The following is a 12,017-nucleotide window of genomic DNA, read 5'->3' as shown; positions in this document are numbered from 1 at the left end:
GTATGTATGTATGTATGTATATAGGTAGGTGTGCGCACCCATGTCGTGGAATGCCTTAAGTGCCTCGCTGGTGTCCAGCACTCGGAGGATGAACCAGAGCAGAGGTTCAGACAGCTGGCATGTAGACAGAGAGCCCTGGGAGAAATACAAAGACTGCTTGAGGTTTAAAAACTTTCAGCATCAATGGGTCAAACAGTCAGATATATAAAAAACAGAAGTACTACACAAGCTAAGTTTTTCCCCCCTCAATCTTTTAATCTTCACAAGTAAATGTCTAAACAGAAAAATCTAAAATGGTGCCCTTTTGGTCATGGCTGAGCTCAGTCTTACCTGTCTGCCCATGTACCCACAAGCCATGTAGGTGAGGATGGGCTGCAGCATAACCTGCACCGAGGTGGCCCTCTTGCTCAGAGAGGTGAGGATGGTGAACAGGCCGTCTCCTACAGAAATGGCATCTAGTCCGCCATGGAAGTTCTCATGCTTGGTCAGGTGGAGACCACTAGCCCCTACAGACAGGAAAGTATCATCAATAACAAACATTTCAATATAGTAAAATCAGCTCATAGGTGATCCATATTAATAATGCTAATGCTTTCAAAAGGTAAGTGCGTAGATGCCTACCTATGATCATAGCCATGGCGCTGCTGTTGCACTGGCCCAGGGCCGAGAGGATCTGGCTCATGATCTGCTGGTTGGCCAGCACCAGGTCAGCCACTCCGGCCGCAGGGCCCTGGTTAGGGGTGGCCCCTCCCGCTGCCCCCTCCTTGCTGCCGCACACCTTCTCCTCATCAGACGCGCTGCTGTCCGACGCCTCGCTTCCCGCCGGGGGCAGACGCCCGCTGAACTCACGGTCGCCCGACAGGGGCAGCTGAACCAGGCCGTTGACTAGCTTAAGCAGGTCGAACATGAGTTGGTCGCGCGTGGTCTCACCGCACACCGCCTTGGCGTCACCGGGCCGGATGATGTTGGCGAAGAGGCCTCCAAAGCAGGCGCGGGCGCCCACAGAGCTGTCGGAGCCGCTGCGGGACACCACCTTGTCAGAGCAGGTGATGTAGTGGTGCACCAGGAAGGTGATGGACTCGATGACAGAGGAGATGGTGCTCACCGACACCACCTCAAAGTTCTGCTCCAGGGTGAATTCTAACAGCTTGACCTGAGCGTCCAGAGGACCCTGGCCTGACTGGAAGGGACCCCTAAAGGAAGATGAGAAGAGATGGGAGTCATTGACGCTGGCACTTAACAACAATTCAGTGTACTGTATTGTGATGGAATCAAAAGGATGGCTTTTGTTGCTGCCCAGCTATAACATCAGATAAATTGAAGATGACTAGCGGTCATTTGACTAATGTCTATTAAGTGCTGGGGTGGAACAAAAAGCTGCTCTTGATGCCTCTAGACAACCTACCTCTCAGTGGACAGGATGTGCATCAGTTTGAGCAGGAACTCGCTAAACATCTGTGGGCAGGTGGAAGAGAGGTGCACCTGGAGCCTGGTGAGGAACTCTTGCATAGCTTGGGTGGCAGTGGGGCCGACCTGGGAGCTGTACTGGCTGGTGCCATGGGGGTTGCACCCAGAGAGGAATCGTACAAGCACGTGCACCAGTGTAGGGTCCGACACCATCTGCTGGGCCGTGCTCTCATGAGCTCCCATCCCACTGCTGGAGGCTGCTGACACACAGGACAAACACACACTCGGTTAAAAAGGAGTACTGTTGAAGGTCCTTTGGGTTTTAATTATCTTTGGTTACACTGCAACTTCAATATACATTTGACTATTTCACAATCCTCAATGTGAAAGAAACATCAGTAGGTGTGGCACTGTGTCTTGAGAGTGAGACCCTATTAAGGGTGGACTCACCACTGGAGGGCATGTTGGTCATGAGGGTAAGGGAGTGAAGCACCAGACACCAGGTCCTCAGGGAGGTGTTGGGGTACCAGGCTAGCACCGACAGGAAACTGCTGATAGAGGCTGCATTGAAACACAAGAGACAGAAGTTTAACATACAAACACATGTACACATACCCATATGAAAAAACTAAAAGTGAATGGTTTGAGAGTTAAGCAGAAAAGGGAGTGGATTGAGAGACATAGGGTGACCTCTGACCTTGGTTGAGTGGGATGGTGGGCACTCTACTGGCATTGAACATGAAGATGTCAGATCCACTTTCCTCAGTGCCCCCAGAGCATGAGTTGAGACTGAGGGTTAGCCACAGCTGCAGCATAGACTCCAACTAAAGCAAAAACATGTGAGAGCACTGAATCTACAAATCCACTAATCCAGGGTAACAAACATTCTTGGAATGGTCCAGCTCTGTGGAGGGATGAGTAATACTGAGGGATTTGCAACAAGTCAATCAAGTCTTCTGGAGTAGTAGAGACCCTTAACTAAACAGTCTGTTGGTGACTGACCTGTACGTGGTGCACCTGGAGCATGGAGAATAGCTTGTTGAAGCAGGCACTCAGCATGGGGATGGAGGAGGCCTGTACCATTAGGCTGCTTCCTGGGGGGGAGCCCCCGTGGAGCCCCCGTAGCAAAGAATCATCTGTCCCGTTGGATGCCTTGGACACTGGCGGGAGAGAGGGACACAGAAGGGTCAGCCATCTGATGTTTCACCAGGCTTGAAATATTTTCCCAAGACTGACATGTCTATAAATCATTTGTTTCTTAGGTGTAGACCTGCAGGGGAGGTTGATGTGAGTGCCTGCAAGATGGAGTCTGCCTCCAGTGTGGCCATCATCTTGAGCATAAGCTCAGCCTGCTGCTCCAGCCCTACCTCCAGGCGGGCATCCAGAGCTGCGGGAGAGGTCAAAGGTCAGGGTTATAAGGCAGAATGTATTGCTTTACACACATGAAACATGCTAGAGTGCAAGCATGACAAGCAGTGGTGTGGAGACAAGCAGTGGTGTGGAGTCCGAGATGAGACTAAACTTTGGAGATGATATCAGGATACAAAATGCACCTTCACCTTGTGACACGGAGATGGAGAGACTCTGAGACCCAGGCTTTTCGACAACAGCCGGGGGCTTGGACACAGCAATCCCTACTCCCCCTATGTAGGGGTTGTAACCGTAAGTGCCATAGTCAGCACCCCAGTAGTCATACCAGGTGCTGCTAATGGGCTGTAGGGAGAGAGAGAGACAAGAGAAACAAACGCAGTCATTCCTCTCAGATGCTAGGTACCTGTATAACATGACATGCACATAAACACTACATTCCTTCGCGTGCAATGGCAGAGGGTTTTTTTTCCAGAAAGAAAAGTGAGAGAAGAGACTAACACTTTCCCAAGTTCGTTAGTTTGATTGATTGGGACTACATACAGAAAATTGCTTTGAGACTCAAAAAGCCTGAGCCGAGTTAAATTGGGAAGTTCTATGGAGAAGTGAGGGTGCAGGGCTAAGGGGGAGGTGGTGCTGGGGAGGGATTCAATAAAACTAACTTTGTATGACACACACATTTATGTATTTATTTAGAGCAGAAATTGAACATTATGATTTTACATTTGAAAAGCTACATCATTGATCAGTGGGGTTTATTTAAGTTAATGTACCACCGATGTTTGTTTTGGGCAGAATCAATATGAGTCCCAGGGGTGATGCTTTCAATAACTCAATATAAAATGCAAGAGAGCATTAAATAGAGGGAAAGAAGGGAGTGGAATAGAAAACAAGCAGTTGAAACATGCAAGTAACGTACCTTAAAGACTTTGGCGGCAAGGGGATCTTTTTCCAAATCAATATCTAAAGGATCAATATCAACATCCATGAGGTCTTGGAGCAAGTCAAAGTCAATGTCTTTATCTTTTTCCAAAGATGACAGAGGTGGAGCACCTTTGAATAACGAAAAGAGCTTTAATATTGCCAAGCAAGCACACTAAACCAGAAAACTCAGAGGCCTTCTTTTAGGAAATTACTAGGCAATTTTAAGGCCTACAAAAAATTGGTTGGCCCACTAAATCATCAAGCTCTGACAACTTTGGCCAAAATTCTGACTTGGTATTAACACAAAATATGTGATTTTGTGTAGCCCATTGATGATGTCAAGGGAATTCAGATTTGTGATAGTTTGAATTCAGTTACGCAACCTCAAGTCAGGATTCCTACCATGAATTATTGCAACTTTTGCCCAAATTAAATAATAGTCTGAGGAAAATAACAACCACCCCTTAAAGTATTTTGATATCTTACAGGCAGTAAATCTACACTGTTTGAACTCAATATCCAAAAAGGTAAACATAACAAAACAGTCCATTCCGAATTAAACTGGTTAGAGAAGCTCTCAATGCTCTCCTTTAAAATAAAACTGTCAGAACAGGAAGCCACACAAAATACAGAAAAAATACTGAGAATAAACATGCAGCTAGCTAAAAGGGGAAAAAAGAAAAACAATTTAACACAAATGCATTCATCATGATAAGTGAGGGGGTCCATGTGTAAAATGTGATTGAGGACTGGCCTACCAACGCACTTTGGAAAACAGAGGAGGTCCCAGGAGTACCTGCGATGATATCCGGAGACAGGGCCTCGTCAATGGTTTCCACGTGGGGGATGGGGGTGGGCTGGGCTAGGGAGTCGTCCGAGTCTATCCCTGCTGAGGACGATGCCCCTGCTTCCTCGCCCACCACCCCCTCGTCCATACCATCCAGGGACCCTGAGGACAGCAGCTCCCCTAAGGAGAGGAGAGGGGTCAGAAGTAGGTTAGTGTTGTGAGAAATTAAACAACTAAAGACTGCTAGCAACGCAAATATTCACCATGTCTATAATAGAATACCAGGTTTAGCTAGAAAACAGAGTTCTTCAATGACATGAGAATTGAACAGTGACTTGAATTGTAGCAGCTACCCTACCTGCCAGGATGTCCTGCAGCATGCAGGTGAGGGAGTACTGGGCCCAGGCCCCTCCCCAGGAGATGTCCCCCCTGTTGAAGTCTGTCCCCACCAGCAGCAACAGCAGACGCTCCAGCTGGTGCTCCGACACCACCTCACACAGGTGGATAGTGGGCCTGGTGGCGTTGGCTATCCTGGCCAAGACCTGAAAGGTCAAATCAGACATGTGATCAGCACAACTTTCTGACAAAGTATGCATTTACATAGTGCCAACCCAATCCCAATTCAAGGAACACAAATCAAAGTTGCTGGCAGTGCATACCTTGCAGACGAACAGCAGGAGGTCGGCGTGACAGGTGAAGTCCATGGAGAGGAGGAAAAGGGACAGTTTCTGCACCACGGAGATGCAGCGCTCGTGGGCCAGTGTGAAGGGCAGAGGCTCCACCTCTGGGGCCTCTTTGGCGGCCGTGGCCTCTGTGTCCAGGGTGGAGCGGGGCCACTCAGCTGTACGCCTCAGACGGATCAGGTCCTTAAAGTGCTGCCATGGAGAGAGATGTGGGGAGAGATGGAGAGAGCGAGAAATAGATGGAGGCAGATGTCAGGCAGCGGAAGTCAATTAATACACATGGTTTAATCTATCCCTATTCCAACTGGCATATTTGTAACCTGTGTGAGTGTGTTGGTGCACACGCTATGCTAACTACATGTGCAGATCGGTCATAACTTGTTGAAAAGTGACCCAAAAACCTATTTGATTTATATTTTTCTGTTACCAAGATGAGAGAAAAATAATAATTTCATTCTTAGTCATTCGATTTCAACGGGAAAACCCTTTGCTATTCCAACTTTCCTTTTCAGAGCTTCTGAAATCCTTACCTTGGATGTGGCCTGTTTCAGCTTGGCCTGCTCCACCAGCAGTTTGTATGAGGAGCCTTTGTTGCTCTGGATCTTCTCCTTCTCAATTTGCTCCACCAAAGCCTTCTGTTTTGCCTTCAATAGATTTAACTGCTACAATGAAAAGGACAGGATAAATAAACACCGTGAAGACCATCTTTTACATGACTTCATGCAAAGCCAGTAGTAAGAGGGAGAACACAATAACTGTGACTAACACAGATTTACGGGAGAAATTCACAACTCCCTGACGTTTTTGAGACGGACCGGACGTTGGATTTGGACACATTTACCTGTTTATGGTGCACCAGCTGTTTGCGGATCTTGCGGGAGTACAGGCGATCCAGGCTGCTGTTGCCTTTGGCTGAGCGGTTAGAGCTGGAGGACTGGAGGCTGTTATTTATAAAGCTCCACTGATTACCTTGATTCATTGGAGAGAGATGGGGGGGGGGGGAAAGGCACGTTAGAGTTGGGCTTTTGGTTCCAAATCAATGTGCAATAATATTACCCTGTTAATATGATTTGTGGTTCTCAAAACTTAATACTTTTTTTGTCATAAAACCTTGTTGATTTTATAGCTAGCCTCGCAGACAAAGAGTAGTAGGATAAAAGTTTATCCTAAGCCTATAACATCACTCGTGTAACCAGGCTGTTAGAAAATATTTTTAAAAAGAGTCAAAAAGCAGGGAATCGGGTAGACAAAACAATAAATATGATCAGTGTCGTGATTGCTTGGCCTCATAAGTCCTCAGCAGCACATCTCATTGGAGAGCTACACCGCCCTAGCCTACACTACGCTACCTGTCAAGGTGCGCTCCCTCTCCTTCCCTCCCAGGTGCTTCTTGCCTGCAGACGCCTCGTCCTCCACACTGGCCACGTAGTCCAGCAGCCGCGACACAAGCATCACCACCCAGCTGATCATGGGGACGTCCAACACACCTGCCGCACACACAGACACACACTCATAGGTTGCTGGTTGAGTCCAGAGCCCTGGGAGCCCGGTGCTGGGGCCAGGGACCACCCCAGCCGCCCATCCATGCTGCCAGCCCCAGCCCAGGGACCCGCCACCTCCGGCTAGCCCACCTTCAGTCCTGTGATGGGCAGCCGCCATAGGCTGCTGTAGGGGGGACAGCAGGCTGTCCAGCAGGTTAAGTAGCCCCTCCAGCACGCCGCTGTTGCTCAAGGATCTTTGGCCGATGCAGGACAGGAGCATGAAGACCCTGAGGGACGACACATATAGGACCCGGTCAATCTCCGCAACATGGAAGCACAAATCAATACATCTGGGTGGGTACTTCTGACATAAAGATAGGCATTTGTTACATTCAAACACACACCTATCTTTACGGAAGTTAGAGAGGCAGTAACCAGTTTGTGTTGTGAGGGGGAAGTGTGGACATAATGATTGTCCAAGGAGCTACAGTTTGTCAGTGTGGTGCAAAGAATCTAAAGGGAGTGCAGTGGATAGAGACAGCTCCTCAGTGCATAAAGGCCCACCTGTCCTGGGGGAAGATGAGCAGCTGCTCGGAGTTGTAGAGCTCCTGCAGAACGTTAGAGAGGAACTGGCCCCACCAGCGCTCCCCTCCACACAGCTGCACCAGCAGCAGGCCCGCGTGCAGACGGATCTTGGGCGTGCCGCTGATGCACAGGTGCTTGAATAGCTCCTCGCAGGCCTGCGCATGGAACGTGCTCTGCAGCACAGACGGGACTGCGTGCCCTAGAGGGGGAGGACAAGGAGAAAGTATGATATCAAGTGAAAGATGGCAGTCAAATGAGAGCTAGGGAAGGATGAGTGGGAAGGAAACACAAAACTTAAGGGAAAGAAACAAATAAATACTGTACAAGGGTGGCGATATCAACTAAGAGGGTACGTGATATAACGAGGAGGGAAACTGCAAGAGAGGTACAACGCAAGTGACTGCCAAAAACATTAAATTACCACACGTACTTGACTAAATCAAATAGCGTTCAACAGAGTTCCACAAAGTCCACAGTTCCCAGAAAGGGCCTTTCATTTAGAGACACTGACCACTACACGGAAACCACAGGCCTTGAAAAAGCAACTCTTCACTTCGGAGAGAAAAGTACAGATATTTTCCTTCCAATCAAGACCTTAAAACTAGACATCTCAATCCACTATTCTGCAGACAGCCAGTGAGAGAACTACAGAGGGCTGGATATAATGAGGGAGATTAAATGAAAGGCTCCATTCCACTGCTCTGAACAGGGCCATTTGGAATTCACTGAGGGTACAGAGACAGCGCAGGCATAACGCCAGGAAAATCAGCAGCAAGGGGGTAATACTTTATTCTCTTTCATAAGAAGAGACTTGTGAAACTGTATGACGAGCTGCTAGGGAGCGTCAGTAGTGATTTGACGGGTGAGAAGATTGCTAAGCACTCTTCACAGAACCATGGGCTTTCAACTTTGAACAACTTTGAAAAGCAAGTATTTATCTAAACTTTTTCAAAGACATCATACAGAATTGGTTGTGAGAATACGCATTGAAAACATAGGCCATTTCATTTAAAAAGGCAAGCCAGGGCAGAAGACAAAAACAGCAAATAATTTATTCCTACATTTCTCGTGGCTTGAAAGAATTCATGCCTCAAACATGGCTAAGGTACAAAAATGCTCTAGGCTTATGCAAGAAGGGGAAAATACATGTGGTGTGGAGGTGTGACTCAGATCATTCTAAAAAATTACCTACCAATGTCCCCTAGAGATGTTGTTAGGAGAACAGACTATCAGGTAAAGAAGGATACTGGTTTGAGGCTAGGCCAACTTCAACTTTTCAGGAAAGTAGATCCCATCCCTGATACGGACCCTGTGGCCCTCCCCAGACATCTCACCGTTGTTAGAGTGCAGAAGGCTGAGGAGTGTGTCCAGCAGGTAGCGGATGATGGTTCTCAGCTGCTCGGTGGATGAGTTCTGGATGAGCTCCCGGGGGTCGTAGGGCTCAGGCAGGATCTTGCGCCCGGCTCCCAGGGACACGCGGAGCCTCTGGACAGCGTGGTGGGCCAAGTTGAGTTGTAGCTGCAGCTGGATACAGTCCTGATAGGCCGAGAAGACACGCGCGTCCTCCTCCACCGCCTTGTCTGGCTTCCGCAGGAAGTACTGGGCATTGTTGGCACTGTTCAGAGGAGGCAGGTCGATGTTCTGGAGTAAGGTCTCCAGCCGGTGGCACCCCAGGTTGTACCTTAGGGAGAGGGCGAGCACAAAAGAGACATAGGAGTCAAATTTGCATCCTATATCCACAAAGCATTAGTCCATCTCCATTGATGACAAAGATTGTCTGTCTAGCAGATACCGCATAAACATATATCTCAAATAACTTAGAGTTAGCTAACTAGTTGAATAGTTTAGTATGCCTTCTGACCTGCACTGGATGTCCTCCTGCAAGGCCACCATCATGGCCAGGTGCTGGTCCAAGTCAGGTTGGCTGGCCGCGTCACTCTCTCCCCTCAGGGGGTCATGCATCAGCTTCAGCTCGCTCTCCCAGGGCAGGATGTAGGTGTGGCCATAATAGAAGCCCAATGGGATCTTGGCCCGGGCATTGGTGCTGCCATAACGACCAATCACAGTGATCTGTTGGGTGAAGTGGGAGGGATGGAGAAAATGGGATTAGGTTGTAGGAAAACATCTGCTGTGGAACATAATAATTTTTTCACAGAATGTTCATTGAGGGGAAAAAATGGATAACGACGCAATTTCTTCAGTGCCCACAGAGTTCAGATACTTATTCGAAAGCCGTAAATAAGAAAAGGTATAGAAAAGACAACAACTGGACAAAGATCTTCAGAGACAATGCATCATTGCCACTGACTTTCATGAAGCGGCAGACAGGGGGCGGCAGAAGGTCGTGCAGGATGAGGGAGTGGGTGCTGATGTCCGTGGCAACCACGAGCCTGCGTCCGTCCACCTCCTCCCCCAGGGTCCAGATGTCGATGGACAGAGAGGCCAGGTCCCCACAGGTGGGGATCAGAGCATCTGTCAGTAGCACGGGACGACCAAAGTCCAGTGTCACAAATCTCCGCGCTCCTGGGACAAGAGAGGAGGTATTTAGGTCACAAGAGCTTTCCAAAACAACATCTAAAATGAATCCCTATTTGCCATATAGGGCACAACTCATGAGACATACAGTACCAGTCAAAAGTTGACACCTACTCATTCAAGGGTTTTTTATTTATTTTTTAGATTGTTGATTTGTTTAACACTTTTTTGGTTCCACATTTATTTTATATTTGAGATTTTTCAAAGTAGCCACCCTTTGCCTTGACAGCTTTGCACACTCTTGGCACTCAAGCAGCTTCACCTGGAATACTTTTCCAACAGTCTTGAAGGAATTCCCACAAATGCTGAGCACTTGTTGGCTGCTTTTCCTTCACCTGTGGTCCAACTCATTCCAAACCATCTCGATTGGGTTGAGGTTGGGTGAATGTGGAGGCCAGGTCATCTGATGGAGTGCTCCATCACTCCTCCTCCTTGGTCAAAATGGCCCTTACAGTCTGGAGGTGTCATTTAGTAGTGGTTTCTTTGCAGCAATTCGACCATGAAGGCCTACTTCACACATTCTCATTTGAACAGTTAATGTTGAGATGTGTCTGTTACTTGAACTCTGAAGCATTTATTTGGGCCTCAAACTGAGGAGCAGTTAACTCTAATGAACTTATCCTCTGCAGCAGAAGTAACTCTGGTTCTTCCTTTCGCGGTCCTCATGAGAGCCAGTTTCATCATAGAGCTTGATGGTTTTTGTGACTGCACTTGAAGAAACTTTCAAAGTTCTTGAAATTTTCCAGATTGACTGACCTTCATGTCTTAAAGTAATGATGGACTGTAATTTCTCTTTGCTTCTTTGAGCGGTTCTTGCCATAATTTGGGGAATAGGGCTATCTTCTGTATACGACCCATACCTTGTCACAACACAACTGATTGGCTCAAACGCATTAAGGAAAGAAATTTCACAAATTAACTTTTAACAAGGCACACCTGTTGATTGAAATTCATTGCAAGTGACGAACTCATGAAGCTGGTTGAGAGAATTCCAAGAGGGTGCAAAGCTGTCAAGGCAAAGGGTGGCTACTTTTAACAATCTCAAATATAAAATCTGTTTAACACTTATTTTTTTGGTTACTTCCTGATTTCATGTGTTTTATTTCATAGTTTTGACGTATTTACTATTATTCTACCATGAGGAAAATAGCTCAAATAAAGAAAAACCCTTGAATAACTACAAACTTTTGACTGGCACTGTATGTACAGTGAAGTCGCACGTTTACATACACCTTAGCCAAAAACTTTTAACTGGGTTTTTCACAATTTCTGACATTTAATCCTAGTAAAAAGTCCCTGTCTTAGGTCAGTTATGATCACCACTTTATTTTAAGAATGTGAAATGTCAGAATAGAGATAATTATTTTTTTCAGCTTTTCTTTCTTTCATCACATTCCCAGTGGGTCAGAAGTTTACATACACTCAATTAGTATTTGGTAGCATTGCTTGGGTCAAACTTTTTGGGTAGCCTTCCACAAGCTTCCCATAAATAAGTTGGGTGAATTTTGGCCCACTCCTGACAGAGCTGGTGTAACAGTCAGGTTTGAAGGGCTCCTTGCTCGCACACGCTTTTTCAGTTCTGGCCACAAATATTCTATAGGATTGAGGTCAGGGCTTTGTGATGGCCACTCCACTACCTTGACTAAGGTTGTCCACAACTTTGGGAGTATGCTTTTGGGGTCATTTTCCATTTGGAAGACCCATTTGCGACCAAGCTTTAACTTCCCGACTGATGTCTTGAGATGTTGCTTCAGTATATCCACATAATTTTCCTGCCTCATGATACCATCTATTTTGTGAAGTGTACCAGTCCCTCCTGCAGCAAAGCACCCCAACCACATGATGCTGCCACCCTCGTGCTTCACGGTTGGGATGGTGTTCTTCGGCTTGCAAGCCTCCCCCTTTTTCCTCCAAGCATTACGATGGTCATTACAGCCAAACAGTTCTATTTTATTCCATCAGACCAGAGGACATTTCTCCAAAAAGTACAATCTTTGTCCCCATGTGCAGTTGCAAACCGTAGTCTGGCTTTTTTAATGGCGGTTTTGGAGCAGTGGCTTCTTCCTTGCTGAGAGGCCTTTCAGGTTGTTTCGATATAGGACTTGTTTTATTGTGGATATCGATACTTTTGTACCCGTTTCCTCCAGCATCTTCACAAGTTCCTTTGCTGTTGTTCTGGGATTGATTTGCACTTTTCGAACGAAAGTACGTTCATCTCTAAGAGACGGAACGTGTCTCCTTCCTGAG

General features: G+C 47.1%; 1 protein-coding gene across 17 annotated transcripts in view; it reads right to left on the bottom strand.

Annotated features, from left to right (window-relative positions):
• Window positions 1-12,017, bottom strand: part of birc6 (baculoviral IAP repeat containing 6) — a 147,542-nt gene that overhangs the window by 97,436 nt on the left and 38,089 nt on the right. For 6 of the 17 annotated variants that reach the window (XM_035754228.2, XM_035754236.2, XM_035754241.2 and 3 more), the window contains exons 27-47: window positions 9,544-9,758; window positions 9,097-9,305; window positions 8,570-8,916; window positions 7,215-7,434; window positions 6,801-6,937; window positions 6,519-6,656; window positions 6,011-6,138; window positions 5,700-5,831; window positions 5,146-5,361; window positions 4,845-5,028; window positions 4,466-4,666; window positions 3,695-3,828; window positions 2,967-3,120; window positions 2,678-2,794; window positions 2,410-2,567; window positions 2,105-2,231; window positions 1,858-1,968; window positions 1,406-1,667; window positions 622-1,193; window positions 331-506; window positions 39-153 (exon numbers count right to left, since the gene is read on the bottom strand). In XM_035754228.2, coding sequence (XP_035610121.1) covers window positions 39-153; window positions 331-506; window positions 622-1,193; window positions 1,406-1,667; window positions 1,858-1,968; window positions 2,105-2,231; window positions 2,410-2,567; window positions 2,678-2,794; window positions 2,967-3,120; window positions 3,695-3,828; window positions 4,466-4,666; window positions 4,845-5,028; window positions 5,146-5,361; window positions 5,700-5,831; window positions 6,011-6,138; window positions 6,519-6,656; window positions 6,801-6,937; window positions 7,215-7,434; window positions 8,570-8,916; window positions 9,097-9,305; window positions 9,544-9,758 — 4,053 coding nt within the window. The remainder of the gene's footprint in view (window positions 1-38; window positions 154-330; window positions 507-621; window positions 1,194-1,405; window positions 1,668-1,857; window positions 1,969-2,104; window positions 2,232-2,409; window positions 2,568-2,677; window positions 2,795-2,966; window positions 3,121-3,694; window positions 3,829-4,465; window positions 4,667-4,844; window positions 5,029-5,145; window positions 5,362-5,699; window positions 5,832-6,010; window positions 6,139-6,518; window positions 6,657-6,800; window positions 6,938-7,214; window positions 7,435-8,569; window positions 8,917-9,096; window positions 9,306-9,543; window positions 9,759-12,017) is intronic. The other 11 variants (XM_035754240.2, XM_035754244.2, XM_035754245.2 and 8 more) reach the window with 9 other exon arrangements.

The sequence above is a fragment of the Oncorhynchus keta genome, chromosome 36 (assembly GCF_023373465.1).
Source record: "Oncorhynchus keta strain PuntledgeMale-10-30-2019 chromosome 36, Oket_V2, whole genome shotgun sequence".
Lineage (NCBI taxonomy): Eukaryota > Metazoa > Chordata > Actinopteri > Salmoniformes > Salmonidae > Oncorhynchus > Oncorhynchus keta.
Note: the sequence above shows the minus strand (reverse complement) of the source record. Positions and strands in the feature narration are given on the sequence as shown.